The sequence below is a fragment of the Hirundo rustica genome, chromosome 2 (genome assembly GCF_015227805.2).
Source record: "Hirundo rustica isolate bHirRus1 chromosome 2, bHirRus1.pri.v3, whole genome shotgun sequence".
Taxonomy (NCBI): Eukaryota; Metazoa; Chordata; class Aves; order Passeriformes; family Hirundinidae; genus Hirundo; species Hirundo rustica.
Genome location: NC_053451.1, coordinates 6259532 through 6276408, shown reverse-complemented (window position 1 = coordinate 6276408; position 16877 = coordinate 6259532). Strand labels below are relative to the sequence as shown.

Sequence of the window (16877 nt, the reverse complement as noted above, 5' to 3'; positions counted from 1 at the left end):
TACCTCTATCTGTTATAGATTATTTTGTCTTTGTCAGTTCATTTGCCGGCAATCAGATCTTTTATTATATTTAGTTTCTGTTTTGATGTCCTCATAGGGAGCCTTTCCTTTATTTCTCTAACTTGCTTGTGCGTAACTCTCTATAGAGGTAGAAACTGAAGAGAGCAGAAAATTGAAAAAAGCCTGAGGAGGTGAGGATATGTTCTGCTTTTTTTCAAAATTAAGCTTAATGAATATGCAATTGATCTTTCAGTTTGCAAATTTTTTCACTACAGACCTCTGGTAAATCTTGTGCAGTGTTTTTGGACACCTTATCTTCTTAAAAAATATATCAAAAAGCACATGAAAATTTTGGGAAAGAAAGGAAGCAGCATCCTTGTGGAGCAGTACACTCATCAATAATCTCGCCTGCTCTGTGTTTTGGTGTTAGGATCCTACAAGTTGAGGTGACTAGACGTTTTTTAAAAATTTCCTCCTTTAAAGATTTCTGAGTTGAAATGTCTCATTTACTCACACATACCTCAGAGAAAAGGCTTTCTTTGTCTATGGGAATGCTTTGCAAAGCGTTGTGTGAGCCAAGCTTGTGCTTTGCAAAAAGAGAATTGAGCGGAGCCGTGGTGTGATGTAACAATAACATTTATAGCTGCAATAATGGGTGGATTTAGTAAAAGAAACCCCAACACTGCCCTTACAGCAATCACGGCATATCAAGAATATGAGACTCAGAAGACTTCTTAGGACTTGATTAGAAATTCACTGTATGTGACTAAAAGTGCCTTTTAGTTTTGAAATTTTTTTTTCTTTTGTATCTTTGTTTGAATTAAAAGAAAGAAGTCCCAGTATTGAGTCCTTAAAACAAATGTGAAAGTTTTTCCTATTCCCATTTTAGATGAAGTAAAAATAAATTAAAAAGTACAGAAGATAACTTGCAGAAAAAAAGGAGCCTGGGCTTTCAGTTGGAGAATAAATAAAAGCATGCTCATGAGTACTTGCTCAGTCTCAAAAGCCTTCCTTCCCTCCAAGCTATCCTCTTCAAAGCGTAGCCCTTCAAATTGTGCTGAAGTACTCCAATTTTACATCAATGTTGTAAAATGACATTAAGGCATTAAATCATTACCCCAACATTAAAGCTGACTTCTTCAGAAGACTTTTTGGTTGGGTTAGAAGAGGTGGTCCAGACTTTAAAAGCACAATGCAGCTGAATTTCCTGCGGTCAGATGAATTAAGGAACTGTGCAGTAGAGCTTTTGTTATTGGTCTGAAGAAGAATATTGTTTAGTTGACATTTTCAGGTATGAGAAGTCTGTCAAGAAACTTGTGGAGTTGTTGGCTTAATTTTATGGATGAATTGTCCAGCTATTATCCCTGAACACTCTCAAGGCAGCTACTTTGAAATTGCTTTTTGTTGATAAATACTTGAATAGTGGGTGTATAGTTGAGCTGTGTGAACTGATCTTTCTTCATTTATGGTGACTTTAGAAAAATAAGATACAAATTTCTTTTCCAGATAAGCTTAAAAGTATTTTGGAAAGGTCAAGCAAATAACATTCCAAACCACACTAGCATTTTTGGGGAATATGTTTGGCCCTGCTACATTTTTACATTAAAATACTGTTTCTCATTAAATAAAACTTTTTAAATGAAGTGATTTTGTTATATAACATTTAAGGGGGGGGGGGGTGTTGGTTGGTTTTTTGTTTGGTTTGGTGGGGTTTTTGGTTTGTTTGGGGGGGGGCTGTTTTCATACTGTAGTAATCATGGAAGTTGAACGCAGAGTATTTCAGCAGCAGGAAAACTCTCCCCAAGCCCTTTCACAATGGAGCCATGACAATATATACAATATATCCTTTAATAATATATTATAATATGTAAAGCTACTTCCTATTTGAATACATATTGTATGTGTTCTAAAACCTGTGGTTTTGGATGTCTTTAATAATGCACTACTCTTGAAAATATTTGATTTTCTTTGTGCACATAATATTGGCTGATATGATAGTTCTAATGGGATTTTTTAAAAGGAAAAGATTATGTGGATATGTCAAATATGTCACTCTTGCTTTTTTGACTGTTTCAACTGATATTACTGTTGAGTTTATTACACTGCTTTGCTGTAGTAGCAAAGATTGCTCTCTAATTTTTCACCCTTTCCTATTGCTTATAACCCCAGTTTTCCTGAACATTACTTCAATTTACTTTTTTTTTTTTTTTGAGGTGCCAGCTTGTTAAATTGCCATGTCTATGAACATCATACACAATCTTCATGAAGAAAATATTAACTCAATAATTTCATTTGAGACTGATAATGAAGTTATAATTTAGCAGTTGTTAATGATCTTCTGTTTCCATCCAGATTGTTTATTATTCAGGAAACTCAAACCATAAAGACAATATTAAAGTGACTTAGTGATTTTTCTAAATTGAAGCCTTTCCTGGACCATGAGGTGGTGGAATGCAGATAAGGGTTTCCTGTCTCTTTCTCATATGGTGCTTCCATAACTTACCTTCCTTTTGAGAAGAGGTTCCTCAGTGTTTCACTCCATTCAGGAAAGAAAACAGAGCATTATCTAAGTGATATTGCTTAAAATGGCCACTGGTCATACCAGGTGATACATCAGAACTGTGCTTTGTTCCAATTGATGTTGTGAATCCTCTTGGAGATGTAAATGCCTTGGAGGAGGGGTAGAAAAAAGCTTCTGCAAAGAATATGCATCTCTCTTAGCTTTGAGAACTTCTGTATCTGAGGGCTCTGATCACGTATGGAGATGAGCATGGAGGTTCAGAGAGAAACAGGTAATTAGCTTATCTCAAACCGTTACTATTTCTATCATCCATAATTTTATATTAATAATTATTAGTACTGATTATTCTACTTTTTCTCTTTAAATTTTTAATTATTAATTAATTGGCAAATGTTTCTGGAGTTTATCTTAGCCTGCATTTCTATGTTATATAAAGGAGAAATATTCAATAACCTGTTTCTTACATGTTATTGTTTTTTCTATTAGCATTTTTCTTAAAGCAAATGAAATATTTGTCCACTTGTTTCCAGCATTCTTTCAAATAAAAAACAGAACAAATGGACAAGAATTTGAAGTTTCACCAAACAAAATTTTAAAATCTTCCTAACATCCCTCTTCACAGAATAGGTTCAATCTAAATTTGTGTTGGGACCTAGCATGCCTTTATCCCCTCCTCCAAAATGGAATTCTCTATGCTGCAATCACAAACTATTTTTTCTGGCTCTTACTTCTTGGGTTCTTGATGCAATACAATAAAATTCTCTTAGCCTTGTAAGTAAAGTCACATTTTTTTTTAATGCTGAATCCTATCATCGACTTTCTGCCTTGGCTCTTACTCTGACTTGGTATGCCTTAACGTAAATAATTTTGACTTTCTCTCAGGGACTACAGAGTGTTTTGGCAGCTTTCAAAAGAGCTCATGGCAGCAGCCTTTCTCTATGATTCCCACAGAAGGGGGAGCAGACAGCAAGAATAACCAGGAGCGCTGCAAGGGTGTGTCTCAAAACCATCCTCATGCGCAAGGACAAAAAAAAAAAGCCCATTTAAACCATTGCTACCAAAGTGGGTGAAGTTTGGAATCTGCCATGTGTATGGATGTCCAACAATGCCCTGACATTTTTCACCAGGCTATGGTTCCTTCACCAAAAGCTCTGAGAAAGTTTTAACCCCATGTGAAGGAACTTCCCTGGCAGGTGCTTGGGAAGAGGTCTCCAGATATGTGGTGTAAGCTGATGTGTCATTTGTGACAGTCAGTGACCCCAAGAATTTTCAGTAAGGGCTCTTTGCCTTCCCTTCACTGGAATCCACACTGCTTGTTTACTCCCTTGAAGAAAAAAATTGTTTTTCTTGGTAAACTCAAGCCTGAGGCAGATTATCTTCCAGCTGAAACTGCCCTTACTAATCCTCATGGCAAGTGTAGAAACAAATCAAAGGAGAGGAGGAAGCACAGAAGGAAGTTTGGCAGGGAAAAACTCGAGGAGTGGGCAAAGTGTTTATTCTTCAGATTTTACTGTGGGTCATTGCACCAGTGGATTTGTTTTTCTGCCCAGTGGTTTTGTAGTTGACGTTTTCTGCAGGTTTCTCAACCCTTGACTGGTGGGAAGCAGGGAGGACTGGGGAAGATGATACGTTAAAGTGCTTGGTGGAGGAGAGCTCTGGATGGCTTTAATCATTTTGGAGCACTGCTTTGTGTATCACTTTGTTTAAAATAAATTAGCAGATATGATCAATCGTTCTTTATAAAAAACCCCTATGATTTCCACTGGTGAACTATCCTGCTTGATGGCATAATAGTTAAGCTACTAAATATCTTCCAGGCTAAAGGGAAGCTGGGAAATTTTAACAAAATTAATTCGTGACAATATTGCATGGATCCCACCATTCATAGTTATGTGTTATACAAAGCCAAAGAATCATGGCAGGAATTCAACTACATGTATAGAACTCTTTTGAGGACAAAAATCCCAAAAAACAGAGTATAGAAGATTGACAGCTGGAAAGACAGGGCCTTACTTTCTCAGGTAGTTTGGTGATAGGAATATGGGAATTAAGTGTATCAGTCAGAGAAAGTGAAACGAATTGCAAAAATCTATGTTCTAGGTTGCACAGTGCCAGTCACTTTCCCAAGGTGGTTTTCAGTAAGATGCAGCAATCCCACTGTGGTAAAGCGTTTCAGATTAGTGTTGGACCCTTTGATTTTATTTTGAAATAAACTTATTTAAAATAAATGACAGTCACTGTTATCTCTCTTTACTTACCTTAGAATTATTGCCGGGAGTTTGGAGCGAAGCAGCTTCAGTGATTTGCCCTGAATTTCTCAGAAAAATGAAAGTAGCAACTGTAATAAAATAGAGATCAACAATCTGTTTACCTCCATTTAGTTTCAAAACCTAATAAGGAAACCTAATAAGGTCACCCTAATAAGGAAATTTTGGAAAATTCTTTTTACCATCTTTCTTCTTGGTGCAATTTTGGCTGAACTTTTTAAATTTGTTTTGTTTTGTTTTGGGGATTTTTTTGTGTGTGTGTATGTGGGCAGAAAGAGTCAAGTGTCATTCTGAGAAAGCTGTCATCTTTGTTAAGGCTGCTGGTGTCTGAATTTGTACTGTGTATTAGCTTTTCCTTATAGGTTTTCAAGGGCCAGCTGCTGGTACTTTATTTCATTTAATTTTGAATACTGCTATTTTGTTGCTTGGAAAAACAAGAAAATATGGCTTGTCTGCTTACTTAAAAAGAATAAAAAATGAACATCACGGCCCTAATGCGATTTTTAAGCAGTGGCAATGGGCCTAGAACACCATGTTAATAGTGATAGAATGTTGTCCTTCTGGGGAAAAATGTGCTGGCTTTGTTCATATAAGATGTTTGGTGGCTTTTGTGGTAACACTTTGTCCTGAATGCAGTGAAATTGACACTGCAGGTATAAAGACAACTGCTTTTTTAAACACAGTTTTGAGAGGTTTTGTTTTCTTTTGTGCTTTATATATATATATATATATTTTTTTTTTATTATTATTTTTTTTTTTTTTTGGCAGAGGATTAAAATGAGCCTCACGAGATCTGTTCAGAACTCCCCTGGCAGGCTCAGAAGTCTGTAAAATATAAGGCATTCCACTTAATTCTTCTGTGTTCATTTCCCCGGTTGTGAAATGGGAATAATATTCTCTTTTGTCCCTAAAGTTTGGTCTCTACTGCCCAAAAAATGATCTTACAGACCTTTAAGGCAGAGGTCCATTCTACTGTTTCTGTATTTGTTAGTGTAGAGCTATGAACAAAATCAAGGCACATATATATGTGTGTGTGTGTATATGTGCCTTTTTATAAGTAAGGCTTATAAGTAAGCCTCATTTGAGGCTGTGTTCTCAAACAATGCTCTAAAGCTTTTTCTTCTTATTTATTTTAAATCTGGAATTACCAAATTCTTTTCCTTAGCCTGTTGCATGCCCTGAAAATTTTACTTAGTCTCTTTCAGGAAAGTTGCATAACCTTCAGTGCACGCTTTGTGACCACTTTAATGAGAAAGGTGAGCTTTTATACAACACAGATTGACTCCTTTAAAACAGTAGGATTTGTCATTATTACTACTATTGAAATGGAAAGGACTTTTTTTTTTTTTAACTCCTGGCAAAGCTTCTGCTAAATTTGGGGAAAAAAAATTAGGTCTTACAGTACTTCTTGAGTAAATTGAACCATGCATTGTATTCATATAACTTCAGAACACTGAAGCTTAATCTTTCTGTTGACTACTTGGTTTGATTTGTCCTTAGAGGTAAATCTTGCGCCAATAGCCATTAATAAAGTAAAACTTAGAGGGCTTGAAAACAGATTCTTCAATATTAAATAATTTTCCTACTTGAGAATTTCAATTTTTCTCACACTAAAATAATTTTCAATATCTTATTACCTGGTTAAGTTATTCTTTTGTTAAATTTATCCTTTTTAGGATATCTCTGTGTGATCACCTGGTTTTAGCACAAACAGAAATTAAGAAATAAAAGCATTACAGCCTATTAGCTTCCCACAGTCCAAATGTTGCAGGTAATACAATCTTCCCCACCAAAACTGAGCAGCAATAGGTAAATATATTGTGAGACAGTACATTATGTCACCTTTTATTCTTCTGCTTCACTGGGAGCAGGGACAGGGAGCTTTTTAAATGGCCGGGCTGATGACAAACAATGAGTGTGACGGGCGGTGAAATGGGAGCGTGTCCCAGCATCTCCAGGCCTTCATTGCAAACTCCTCTCTCTGTTCCAAGGGAGCTTCAGTCAGAGTGCTTTTGCTGATAGCAGATTCAGTGGAGTGCTGTGGGGAGCAAAACGTTCCCCAAAGTAAGCACTGAGGGCTTCAAAGGGCACACCCGACATTTGAGAGCTATGAGCCACCAGTGCAGTACTCAAATGTTCATGTTAGATGCTTTTCATGTGAAATGCTTGATTCATGTTTCCTGGAGTCCCTCTGTGCAGCTCCACCAACTGTGAGTGCAGCAGACCACTCCAGTCTCCAGGTGACAAAGCCAAATTTGTGGCAACATCTGGTGCTGTGCAGAAAGGTCGTGTTTTAACATCCATTTAAAAAAAAAAAAAAAAAAAAAAACCACCACACAAACACTTTCCTTTCTGTGTTTATTTTTACTCTTAGAATTTTTAGCAAGTACCCCTGAGCATTATGAAGCACATAATCCCAGTGCCTACTAAATCCTAGATTCTGATCTGTGCAAGTGAAGGGTGGGCATTGCCTCTGCTCAGCATAGTCTGCTTGTTTGGGAACTCACAGAAGGTGGCAGAGATGGGTTTTACCTAAGTACCCTTAAATCCCCTTCTTGCCTTCCTGGCCCAGGGCCCCACAGCTCTGCTGAGAGCTGACTTGGATCTGGGCAGATGCACCTTGAGGGAGAAATCAAAGCCAGTCACTACTCTCAGCCCTGCAAAGTCATTCTCCCTTGCCATGTCTTCCTACCACACTGAGGTACTTCCATCCCACTTTTTCCTTCTCACCTGCCTGAGATGCACAGCTGCTTGTCTGCAGGCAGCTCTCACATCTGTCCTGAGCCTGACCTGGCTTCACTTGTGGGAAATCAACTTTTCACACACCTGTGGTCTTTGTGAGTCCTGCTGTTGCTCTGGTGCACAAAATAAATGAGATATTCACTACAGGAGTTCTTTCTAGACAATTTAGGGCAGCTAACTTCTTCATATTTCAGAGTCAAATGAGATGGCATAATCAGAAACAACTTGCTACTACACCTTGTTTTTTTCATATTCATCGCATTTTTTATTTTGTCATGAGCAGTTCTGGTCAGGGTGTGTGTTGTAAAATATGCCACAGTGTGATATCAGGCAGTGTGATATTTTAAGTGATTTGGGATGACACCAAGCTGACAGTACTAAGTACTAATATTAAAATGGGCTTTGTTCTTTTGAGTTATATTCTTAACTTTCTAAGGACAGAATTTGGGCCAGGGTTGCGCAGATTCCCAATTTTTTGCTTGTCTCTTTGGGAACAGAAAAAAACCAGTCATTTTTTGCTGTAATTTTTAATACTTCATCCTCCTTCATTTGCTACTGAAACCTATTGCTTTTGAAATAAGGTAAAAAACCTAAAAAACAAACCACAAATGAACCAACAAGCTATAAATCTTTCTATAAGAAAACTATTGTTCTTTCCAGTTCCTAATTTCTAGTCCTTTTAGTCTGACTGTATGACTTGCAATATGAACTCATGCACTAGAGGACTTTATTGGTATAACTAAAAATACAGATCTACATGGAGCTTTTGTTAAAAGGTTTGGATATTTTTAATGGCATCTGATTTGCTAGCAAAAATGTCAAGCACATAATTGCCATTTCAGAGTTTCATAAATCTGAATCAATTAGTAAAAAGAACCCCTTGACCTCGTGTCCATGAGCATTCATGATCATTCAGTCTAAGTGCTAAGGAGCTATTGGCACATGATGTTCGAGCTGAGTGATCCTTTTGTTCAATCCCATTTTCTTGGTGCAAGGTAAATGCAGCTCCCTTTGAATTTAAAACCTTGCTAAATTATTTAGTGCTACATACCACAGACTGATTAAATTTTTCACGGAGTAGTGAGATTGTTTCCCAGGTAGGTCATCACTCAGTTCAGTTTACCACTTAAAATTTCTTTCATTCCCAGTCAAAATACAGCAAGGACCATCCATCATTATCACTCTGTCCTTTAATTTTTCTGTCAGCCTTTGTCAGGCTTGAAACAAAAGCCTTTACATTTTTATCAACTGCAGCTATTGTTGTCTGATTTGTGCTCAGTCATGTCAAAATATCGGTTGTGTTTTTACCAAAAAAGTCAAATATTTTCTATAGGTCAGATCTATCTTTCACTTAAGCCCGCTAAACCAAACAAAACCATTCCTCATTTCTTTGGAAATGGAGAGTAAAAATGCTCAGGGCCAAATTGGCAGGGAGACTGAATTATCCAGGCTCCATGCACTTAAATGGATGGATGTCTTCTGCCTCAGCAAGGAGAACGCAGCATCAATTCAAGAAAGAAGGAGAAGCAAACAGGAAATTCTGAGCAGGTGGGGCTTGACACTGCCTTGAGCCCATCTGGCACGACGCTGCTCTGCCACTCCTAAGCAATTTTCGTCTGTGCCTCTGCTAAAGAGCAGCTTCCACACCAAGCCCGGTTTGCCTGTTCCTCCTTTTTCTGCCATCCACTGGGAATCAGCCTTCAGGCTGCGTGCTGGCTGCTCTCCTCTGGCTCCTGTTTGCGGCATGTTAACAGGCGGCAGTGCCACGAGGAACGTCTCTTCAGAGCCTTCCTCGGTCTCCTCTCTGCAGCACCGAGCTCTGACATCATGTCAGGTCCCCACTGAAATGTGGGTTCTTGGCTGAGCATTTGCAGCTCATCTCAAAGCTCCCTATGCCGCCAGAGAGAGGTCAGGAGCCCATCTCTCTCTCTCTGAATGTCCAGTTCAAGCCTCACCTCTATAACCTGTGGAACAGAAGTGACGAGGCATCCATGGGAGTCCCTTTGCATGAAGGTCAACCCCTTTTCTATTTCCAACAGCTTTTATGGAAACAATTAGTTCTCCATGAGTTGTTTGCATTTCAAAGCTAGCAACATGATGAAGTTAATACCAGCTTAATTACATTATTGGATTTTTGACTGAACATCTGCCTGTCAACAAACATCCAGTTTAGAAGTGAGGTTTCAAAATTAATGGAGACAATTATTGCTTGACTTCTAGATCTCCTGAGCATGGCTTTTCTATCTTCTTTGGTTCCCCATCTGCAAAATATAGCTATTTTCTGCTTCACAGGAGGCTAAGGATTAATACCTTAGTATTATTGAAATAGCAGTCTGGTGCAGTGATTTGGGTATGGCTACTTGAATTAAAAAGTTCTGCCCTGCAAGGTCTCTTGGTCATAATGATCCTTGGTATTTAGTGGCATGAGAGGCATAAACAAAAATTAATTTTCAGCCAAACATTGTGTACAACTGGATCCAGAAATTGCAAGACAAGGAAGTGGAATTTAGTTTCACTCCAGCACAGATTTCTTGGGCAGAAATCTGCAAATCCATTCTGTTAAGATCTTCCCTGACAGAAAGCTCAAGAGGGCAAATGTACGTCATCCCTTTGATACCATGTTCTGAGTAGCTGCCAGGAGGGAGCTCTGGATGGCAACCTGTGCCTCGCTAGTGAAATGAGATAGAGATAGGTTTACCTTGCACTAAAAAAAAAAAAAAAAGAAAAAAAAAAGTCCTTCAGGACTAGAAACAGGTCAAATTGTAATTCCCTTTTCTTGCATGAAATGGAGCAGCACACTCTCTACAAAGCACAGTGATCCATATGGCTTATACAGAAGAGATGGAAGCCTGTGCTGTTAAGTTTTTGTGTGTGTGTGTGTGTGTTTTTAAATTTTTTTATCCATAGTCCATGTGCTTTTAGGAGCTTCCAAACCCATTTGCCTCCTACACCTGCCATGCATGGTGCAAGTCTGAGGAGCACTGGACATTACTTATGGTTTATTTCTTGAACAGCATATTCTATGTTTTCATACGCAAAAGCCTTTTCAAGGCAAAGACAAAGTTTTGATGAGAATCCATCAATCTTGGAAGAACTGCTAGGAGCCCTTCTGTCAGACTCAGCAGGCACCATACACACGTCTTTTCAATGTGGGGGTCATTGCAGAATGCTGTGCTTGGATCTGGGCTGTCCAGAGTATGATTTAATTCATTATTCTTAATGAATCTTCTGATGAGATCACATCTGTATTAAAACATTGACATATCCTAGTTCATGGCCTGCCTAGAATGCTTCCTAGGTAGCCTTTAATTTAAAATAGGAACTCTTGTTTGAAATGCTTCAATCAGAAGAGAAACCAGAAAGTTCTAAGTTCAGCAGTGACTCATGCAAGCTATGTTATTTGGTAAAATAGGTAAACAGAGTACTTGCAGATTGGATTGCACTGTCGTAAAACCATAACTTGTCACTGCAGTCTTAAGCAATTGGTATTTAAGAAAGATAATGAATAGAACCATGAGTCACACTAATTACTTTTACGTACAAGAATGATGTATAAAGCTTTCCTAATAAACAAGGTTTTGCTCTCCTTATGGAGTAGGTGGGGGTTTTTTCCTCTTTGATTTAATTTTAAACAGATACTTATTGGGGAAGGAGTTTCCCTTTATGAGAAGAAATTGTGTAGATCAGTACATGTGACATATATCTCTTTAACATATTAATTTATTTCTAACACTTGTTGCACTCAGTTCTGTTGCATTATTGTGGTACTCACACTCCAGGTAATATTATCATTATTCCTGGTGATTAATATAGCTACAACTGTGAGGATTTTTAAAAGCCTGTTCTAATTTTTCTGTCTTGAGAATATTTTATACTGGGAATTAGATATCAGTGTACATTAGATTAAAAATCAGTGTACAGATGAAAGATGGATCTTACACTGTTTTCTGATGGCTTCAGAAATAGAACATCACAAGAGTATAGATTCCAGAGAGCATAATGGTGTGGGTTTTTTATCAAAACGAGAGGAATACAGAAAACAGTCGGTGACTTATAGGTATTAACTATCAAGGACACTTTTAAAGTTGGAAAAGGATCTGTCGTCCAGCATGGAAATAAGATAAGTGTTCTACTTTGAAGCTTTAAGAGAGTAATTATGCAGTGCTGACCTCAAGGACCCTGTGTCTGATGTGTGTTCTTAGGGCCCAATGCTGAGAAGCTCTGAGCTGCTTCAGCTTCCATTGATTTCAGTCAGAATTGATGGTACTCAGGGACCAATTGCATTTCTTTCCACAGCAAGGGAAGACAGATTGTGGGTCAGATTTTTGCTCTTTTATTGCTCTGAATAGCACCTTTCAGAAATATTTTCAGTGAAATCAGTATGGAATGGGTTACTCACCATCAACTGCTGAGAAACGGGTCCTTCCCTTTCAAACCTCTGATATAAATAATCTGAAAAGTGTCAGATGCTTTTTCTGTCTTCTCAGAAGTGCTTTTCTCTGGTTTTCTTCAGAGATTTTATTTGTTTGTTCTTTAAAACCTGCAATCACCTTATAAGCAAAGTCCTATTGGTCTTTATTGCTTTTGGCAGTGTAATCAAAGTATTTTCTATGTGTACATCTGGTCATGTTCTGCTCTGTACTGGAGCATTGTTGATTCCTCTGCAGAGAAGCAGTCGTGCTCCTAATCCTGGCATACCTGCACTTGCTTGAGCAAAACCTGAAGGGTTTCATAGGGTGCTGTCATTTTCTGTATGAATTTTTTCTGACTTGCATGCATGCTTTTTTATCAGCAGTGTTATTATCATTTCTGATTTTTAGTGTGAAGTTGTTTTAGAAAAATACTGATGTGTACTAAGACTAGATTGTAAGCATTAGGGATGACTAAAAGATGACTGCTAATTAGGGTAAGATTTTGAAATATACTCTGCTCTGGATCTTAGCAGACAACTGTGTCTTAAGCAAATGTGTGGAAAGAAGAAAAGCAATCCGGAAAAAGCAGCTCTTATAGTTAGTAGCATTTTCTCCCCTTTTTCCCTTCATTGAGTCTGTCTGAAAGTGGGTGTTTTAACATACAGCCATTTCTCGTTAACATGTGTGTGTTTATTTTAGCATGATGATGTTGTTTTTTTCATCTCCCACTCTGACACAGCATGTTTCATCTGTATATGGTTTCTACTACATGAGACATTTAAAATGGCTCAGCAAAGAAATGGATTCTTGTCACTTAAACTGTCACTCTCTCATTCTGTGGAAATGTGGTCATTTTAACAGAGTTTTAAATTCCGTGTACTCAAAGATTGACTATAAAAATTGAGAGTGATAAATGTCAAGAATTTAAAGGTACTCTGTTGTACCTGTAATAATTTATGTTAATCATGTTTTAATTTAGCCATTTTCAACATGCTTGTATTTACAAATTAAACCACTATTATGGTTCTCCTTTGTTTGCATGATATGATTTTATTTTATTTTTTTTTTTTCTCCACTCACCAGATGTTTTCAACACTTTGCTTCCCACTACTGTCATCCCCTCCCTTACCACTGCAACAGTCACAACCAATGTAGCCTTAACAGCCAGCACAACCACATCTGCAACAGCTACCAGCATCAGAGGTACAGTATCCTTCTTTGTTATGGCCTGGGAAGCACATGATAAATAGGAAATTAGAGCTTTGATTTTGAGGTTTTGGGTTTTATTTTTGCTTTTTTTAAAATTTTGTTTTGTTTTGGTTTTTAACAAGAATAGGAATTGCTGAAGACAGGGTGCAAGCGTTTCAGTTCAGTCTATATTTAACAGAATAATCCACAGGGTGATGCGTGGGTTAAGAAAGATTTCGTATGACCTTGAATGTTGTCATTACTCCAGCAGTGTGTATGTGAACTTTGACAGGATGCTTAAATTATTTGTATACATTTGCATTTAATTTTTTAAGGTTAGTAAATTAACTTTAATGTAAAATGCAAGCAAGTTATTTTTAAATAGACATGACCTTTTAAGACTGGTTATCTTGGGTGCTACTATTTAAAACAAGATGTCTCAGCACTGGAATTTCTGTTGATGAAATCTTGCTTGATAACAAAGAGGCATTGCATTGTATCACCCTTGTTAGCCCTTTATAGTTTAAGGCATTCCTAATTTAGGAGTGTTGTTATCTCACCAGAGCTAGAGTAAATGAGCTAAAAGTTCTCTCTCCCCTCCCTGACCCCCATATGTTGGGGTTTTTTCTGTTATAGCTTTTCAAATGTTTCTAGTAATGCTTCATTTCTTTACGAGCAAAATATAAAAGTTATTTTACTCTTTTATTCAGTGGCTGATCAGATAACTGTTAAATAGGCAAGATGTGTGCAGAAGGTTTTGCAGATGATAATCTTCTGGGTAGCTACAAATCTGTTGTGGTAAATGAAATGGCAGAAGGTTCCTATGTGGTCTCTTGAAAGCTTTCCTTGCACAAGAAGAGAGGGAATTATTTTCTTTTCCACGCTGGAAGTATTGACATGATGAGGTGCAGTTAGACCAGGAAAGTTAAGGCAGTTATGGAATCTTTTCTTTCTGGAAGTATTGTTATTGGTCAGTTGTAGTGACCTGCCTAACTTGCAAAAATAAAGATTGCAATCATGTCCGATCACCTAAATTCTTCCTCCACAGGGCATCGATATTTTAATAATGTGGCCTTCATGTGATAAACTGACATCACACCTAAAATTACATTTTTAATCTTTAATATTACCTTTAATGTGAAATTGCTATTATTTTAATGAAGAGGGGGAGTGTTGTTACAGAAAGAGAAAGCTAGGACATGGAAAACAGCCCACTTGTTCATGGGTCTTAGAGGTTGCAGAGGAACATTTCCTGAAAAAGAAAAGAGTGACAGGAATTGCCATGTCTTTATAAAAGAGTGGTTTGTGTAAAGCACAGAAGCTTCCAATTTTCTGAGGGCCCACAGTCTGGAAGGACGATGCCCTTGGTGTGCTGTGCTGAAATTCGCTGCCCTTCATGACTTGTTTTCCTCCGCTTGTTACATGGTCATTACTACGTCATTGTTAAGATTGTACTGATGTTTTTAATGTCTTGTCTCACCTCCTAAGTGTGGTTTAGGGCCTCATTTTCTTTCCTGTGGAGTGTTCATTTTTCACTATTTGTGTGTCCAGCATCAAATCCAAAGGGCTGAAATAGGAGAAGTCTCCTCTACATTTCAGCTCTAACATGTAGGAGAATGCTTGTAATTTGATGCTACACTTACAAGAGATGCTGCTTTAATAGGAAGTCAAAGAAGGAAAATTGAGTGATCAATTGCTGAAACATGAGCACTCACTTTTCCCAGAAAGAAAGAAGTGAATGAAGCAAAATGGCTGAAAAGACAACACCACTTCAACCTCAAGGAAGTGGTAGATAGAGTCTGTTGGGGAGATAATAGAAAGGACAAATGAGCGCGGGAGGTCCATTTCCTCAAAATCTTGTATTGTGAAAGGAAAATGGTAGTTTATCCCAATGCAGAGAAAAAATTAGGATGCATAATAAATTAATGAAGTTGGTTTTTTAACAGTCTAAGATATCAAACCTCTATAAAACACAAAAACAAGAGATTACTATAAACATAAATCATGGAAGACATCAATCAATGTGGAAGAAACAGGAAAATGGGCATGAAATGGGTGCAAAATGAAATGTGAAAGTTGTGAGAAATTTAACAAAACAAAAGTGTTAAGAAATACACTAGACGAATAACAAAAATAAAGAAATTAATAGTGAATAATGAGGACAAGCCTGAAGTAATTGGTGTTTTAGCCAAGAGTGGAAGACAACTGGAGTGCTGTTTCTAATGGGGGGTAGGAGGCGATGTCACAGTGAAAAATGACCACAAATGGAGGCATCAAAGAACAAGAACAGAAAACTTACAGATATGTTCTGCAAAAAAGCTGAAGGCACCAGCTTGTTTGGTTTTGCTTTCAAAACAGAAGTCAGTATGACTCTGATGAAGAGTTATTTTCCAAGTTCAATGGGAAAAATGATTCCCTGAATTAGTGGCAAAGATATTTAGCGGAGACACTTTGCAAACGCATGGGAGACAGTGACTTCAGATACTCAGCTATTTAAGTTCTATGACTTCCTTCATCCTGACTTTCTTTCAAAGTGCTTGATTCCCATGGCAGCAGGAATTAAACAAGGTGCTCCTCCTTGGGTGTCCTCATCCCTTATCTCTCTTGGACCTGTAAACAAATAATGTTCACAGACTTTCAGTGCCTGCCGTGGAATTCTGCCATCCTGAAATACAAGAATGAACCTCATCTCCAATGTCAGAGCACCCACCCCACAGAGGTACAAACGACATAAGAGACATTTCAGAGAAGGTCAGATTTTTCAGTACTATCTGTTGCTAGCTGAGCAAAAAGTACCACATAAACATACTTTTCTTTGACACCTCTGCTTTGTATTACAATAAGATTTTTGACGTGGAAGAATATATAAGGACATTAAGTTGAGAAACTATCCATATATTCTCAAACATCAAAATTTTTTTGGTTTTTTTCTTTGTTTTGCTTTGTTTGATCATGCCTTAAAAAAACACATTTCTTATGGGTTCCCCATAGCTGGGATAATAAACTTTCTAGACAGATTTCACTGATTTTGTTTTAAAATTAGTGCTTAATACTTAAGAATCTCCTCAGGTAAGTTTTACAAGACGTTCCTCTGTTTTGCATAACTTCTACAGTGTCCACTTTGAGTATGTGCTGCTTCACATCCAGTCACAGGAAATGTCTTTACAGGCATAAGATACAGGGTATAAAAAGCCGATGGAATCTGTGAATCCAAGGTATTTTGCATTCTGATTGTTGTACCTCCTCATTACCAAAAGCCTTAATTCATGAGGAAAAACATTCTCTAAAAGCCGTCAGTTAATTCTGGTACTATGTGATTCATGGCTGTCCTAATTTGGTTGGCATTTAGTAAACAACTTGAAAAAGGCTACTGATCCATTTGGATGGCAGCATGATAATTCATAAACTTTCTGTTCAGTCAAACTTTTCAGTTTCTCAGACAAACGTATGCTTGTTTTTGTGCTCAGTCCTTGAGGAATTAATTACTCTTTTACTGGTACATTACCTACTAAGTCAAAAAACCCTAAACATAATTTGATGCCAGCAAGGAATATTGCCCTTTATATATTTGTCAAGGGTATCTTAAAGCCTAATAACCGTGATGAGGAATGTATGACAAAATGAGAATAAAATGGATGAGAAGAACAAATCTGGAGGAATACTGAAAGAATAATTATACACTGTATGAGTAGATGTCTTTCTGTCAGATTTATGTAATGCTATTTGTGAAAGTTGTGCATGGATCCA

At 37.5% G+C, this 16877-nt stretch overlaps 1 protein-coding gene across 5 annotated transcripts in view; it reads left to right on the top strand.

Annotated features, from left to right (window-relative positions):
- Positions 1 to 16877, top strand: part of CADM2 (cell adhesion molecule 2) — a 582226-nt gene that overhangs the window by 518666 nt on the left and 46683 nt on the right. For 4 of the 5 annotated variants that reach the window (XM_040055580.2, XM_040055581.2, XM_040055582.2 and 1 more), the window contains one exon: positions 13026 to 13145. The exons of the other annotated variant lie outside the window; for it this stretch is intronic. In XM_040055580.2, the coding sequence (XP_039911514.1) occupies positions 13026 to 13145 (120 nt within the window). The remainder of the gene's footprint in view (positions 1 to 13025; positions 13146 to 16877) is intronic. 5 annotated transcript variants of the gene reach the window in all.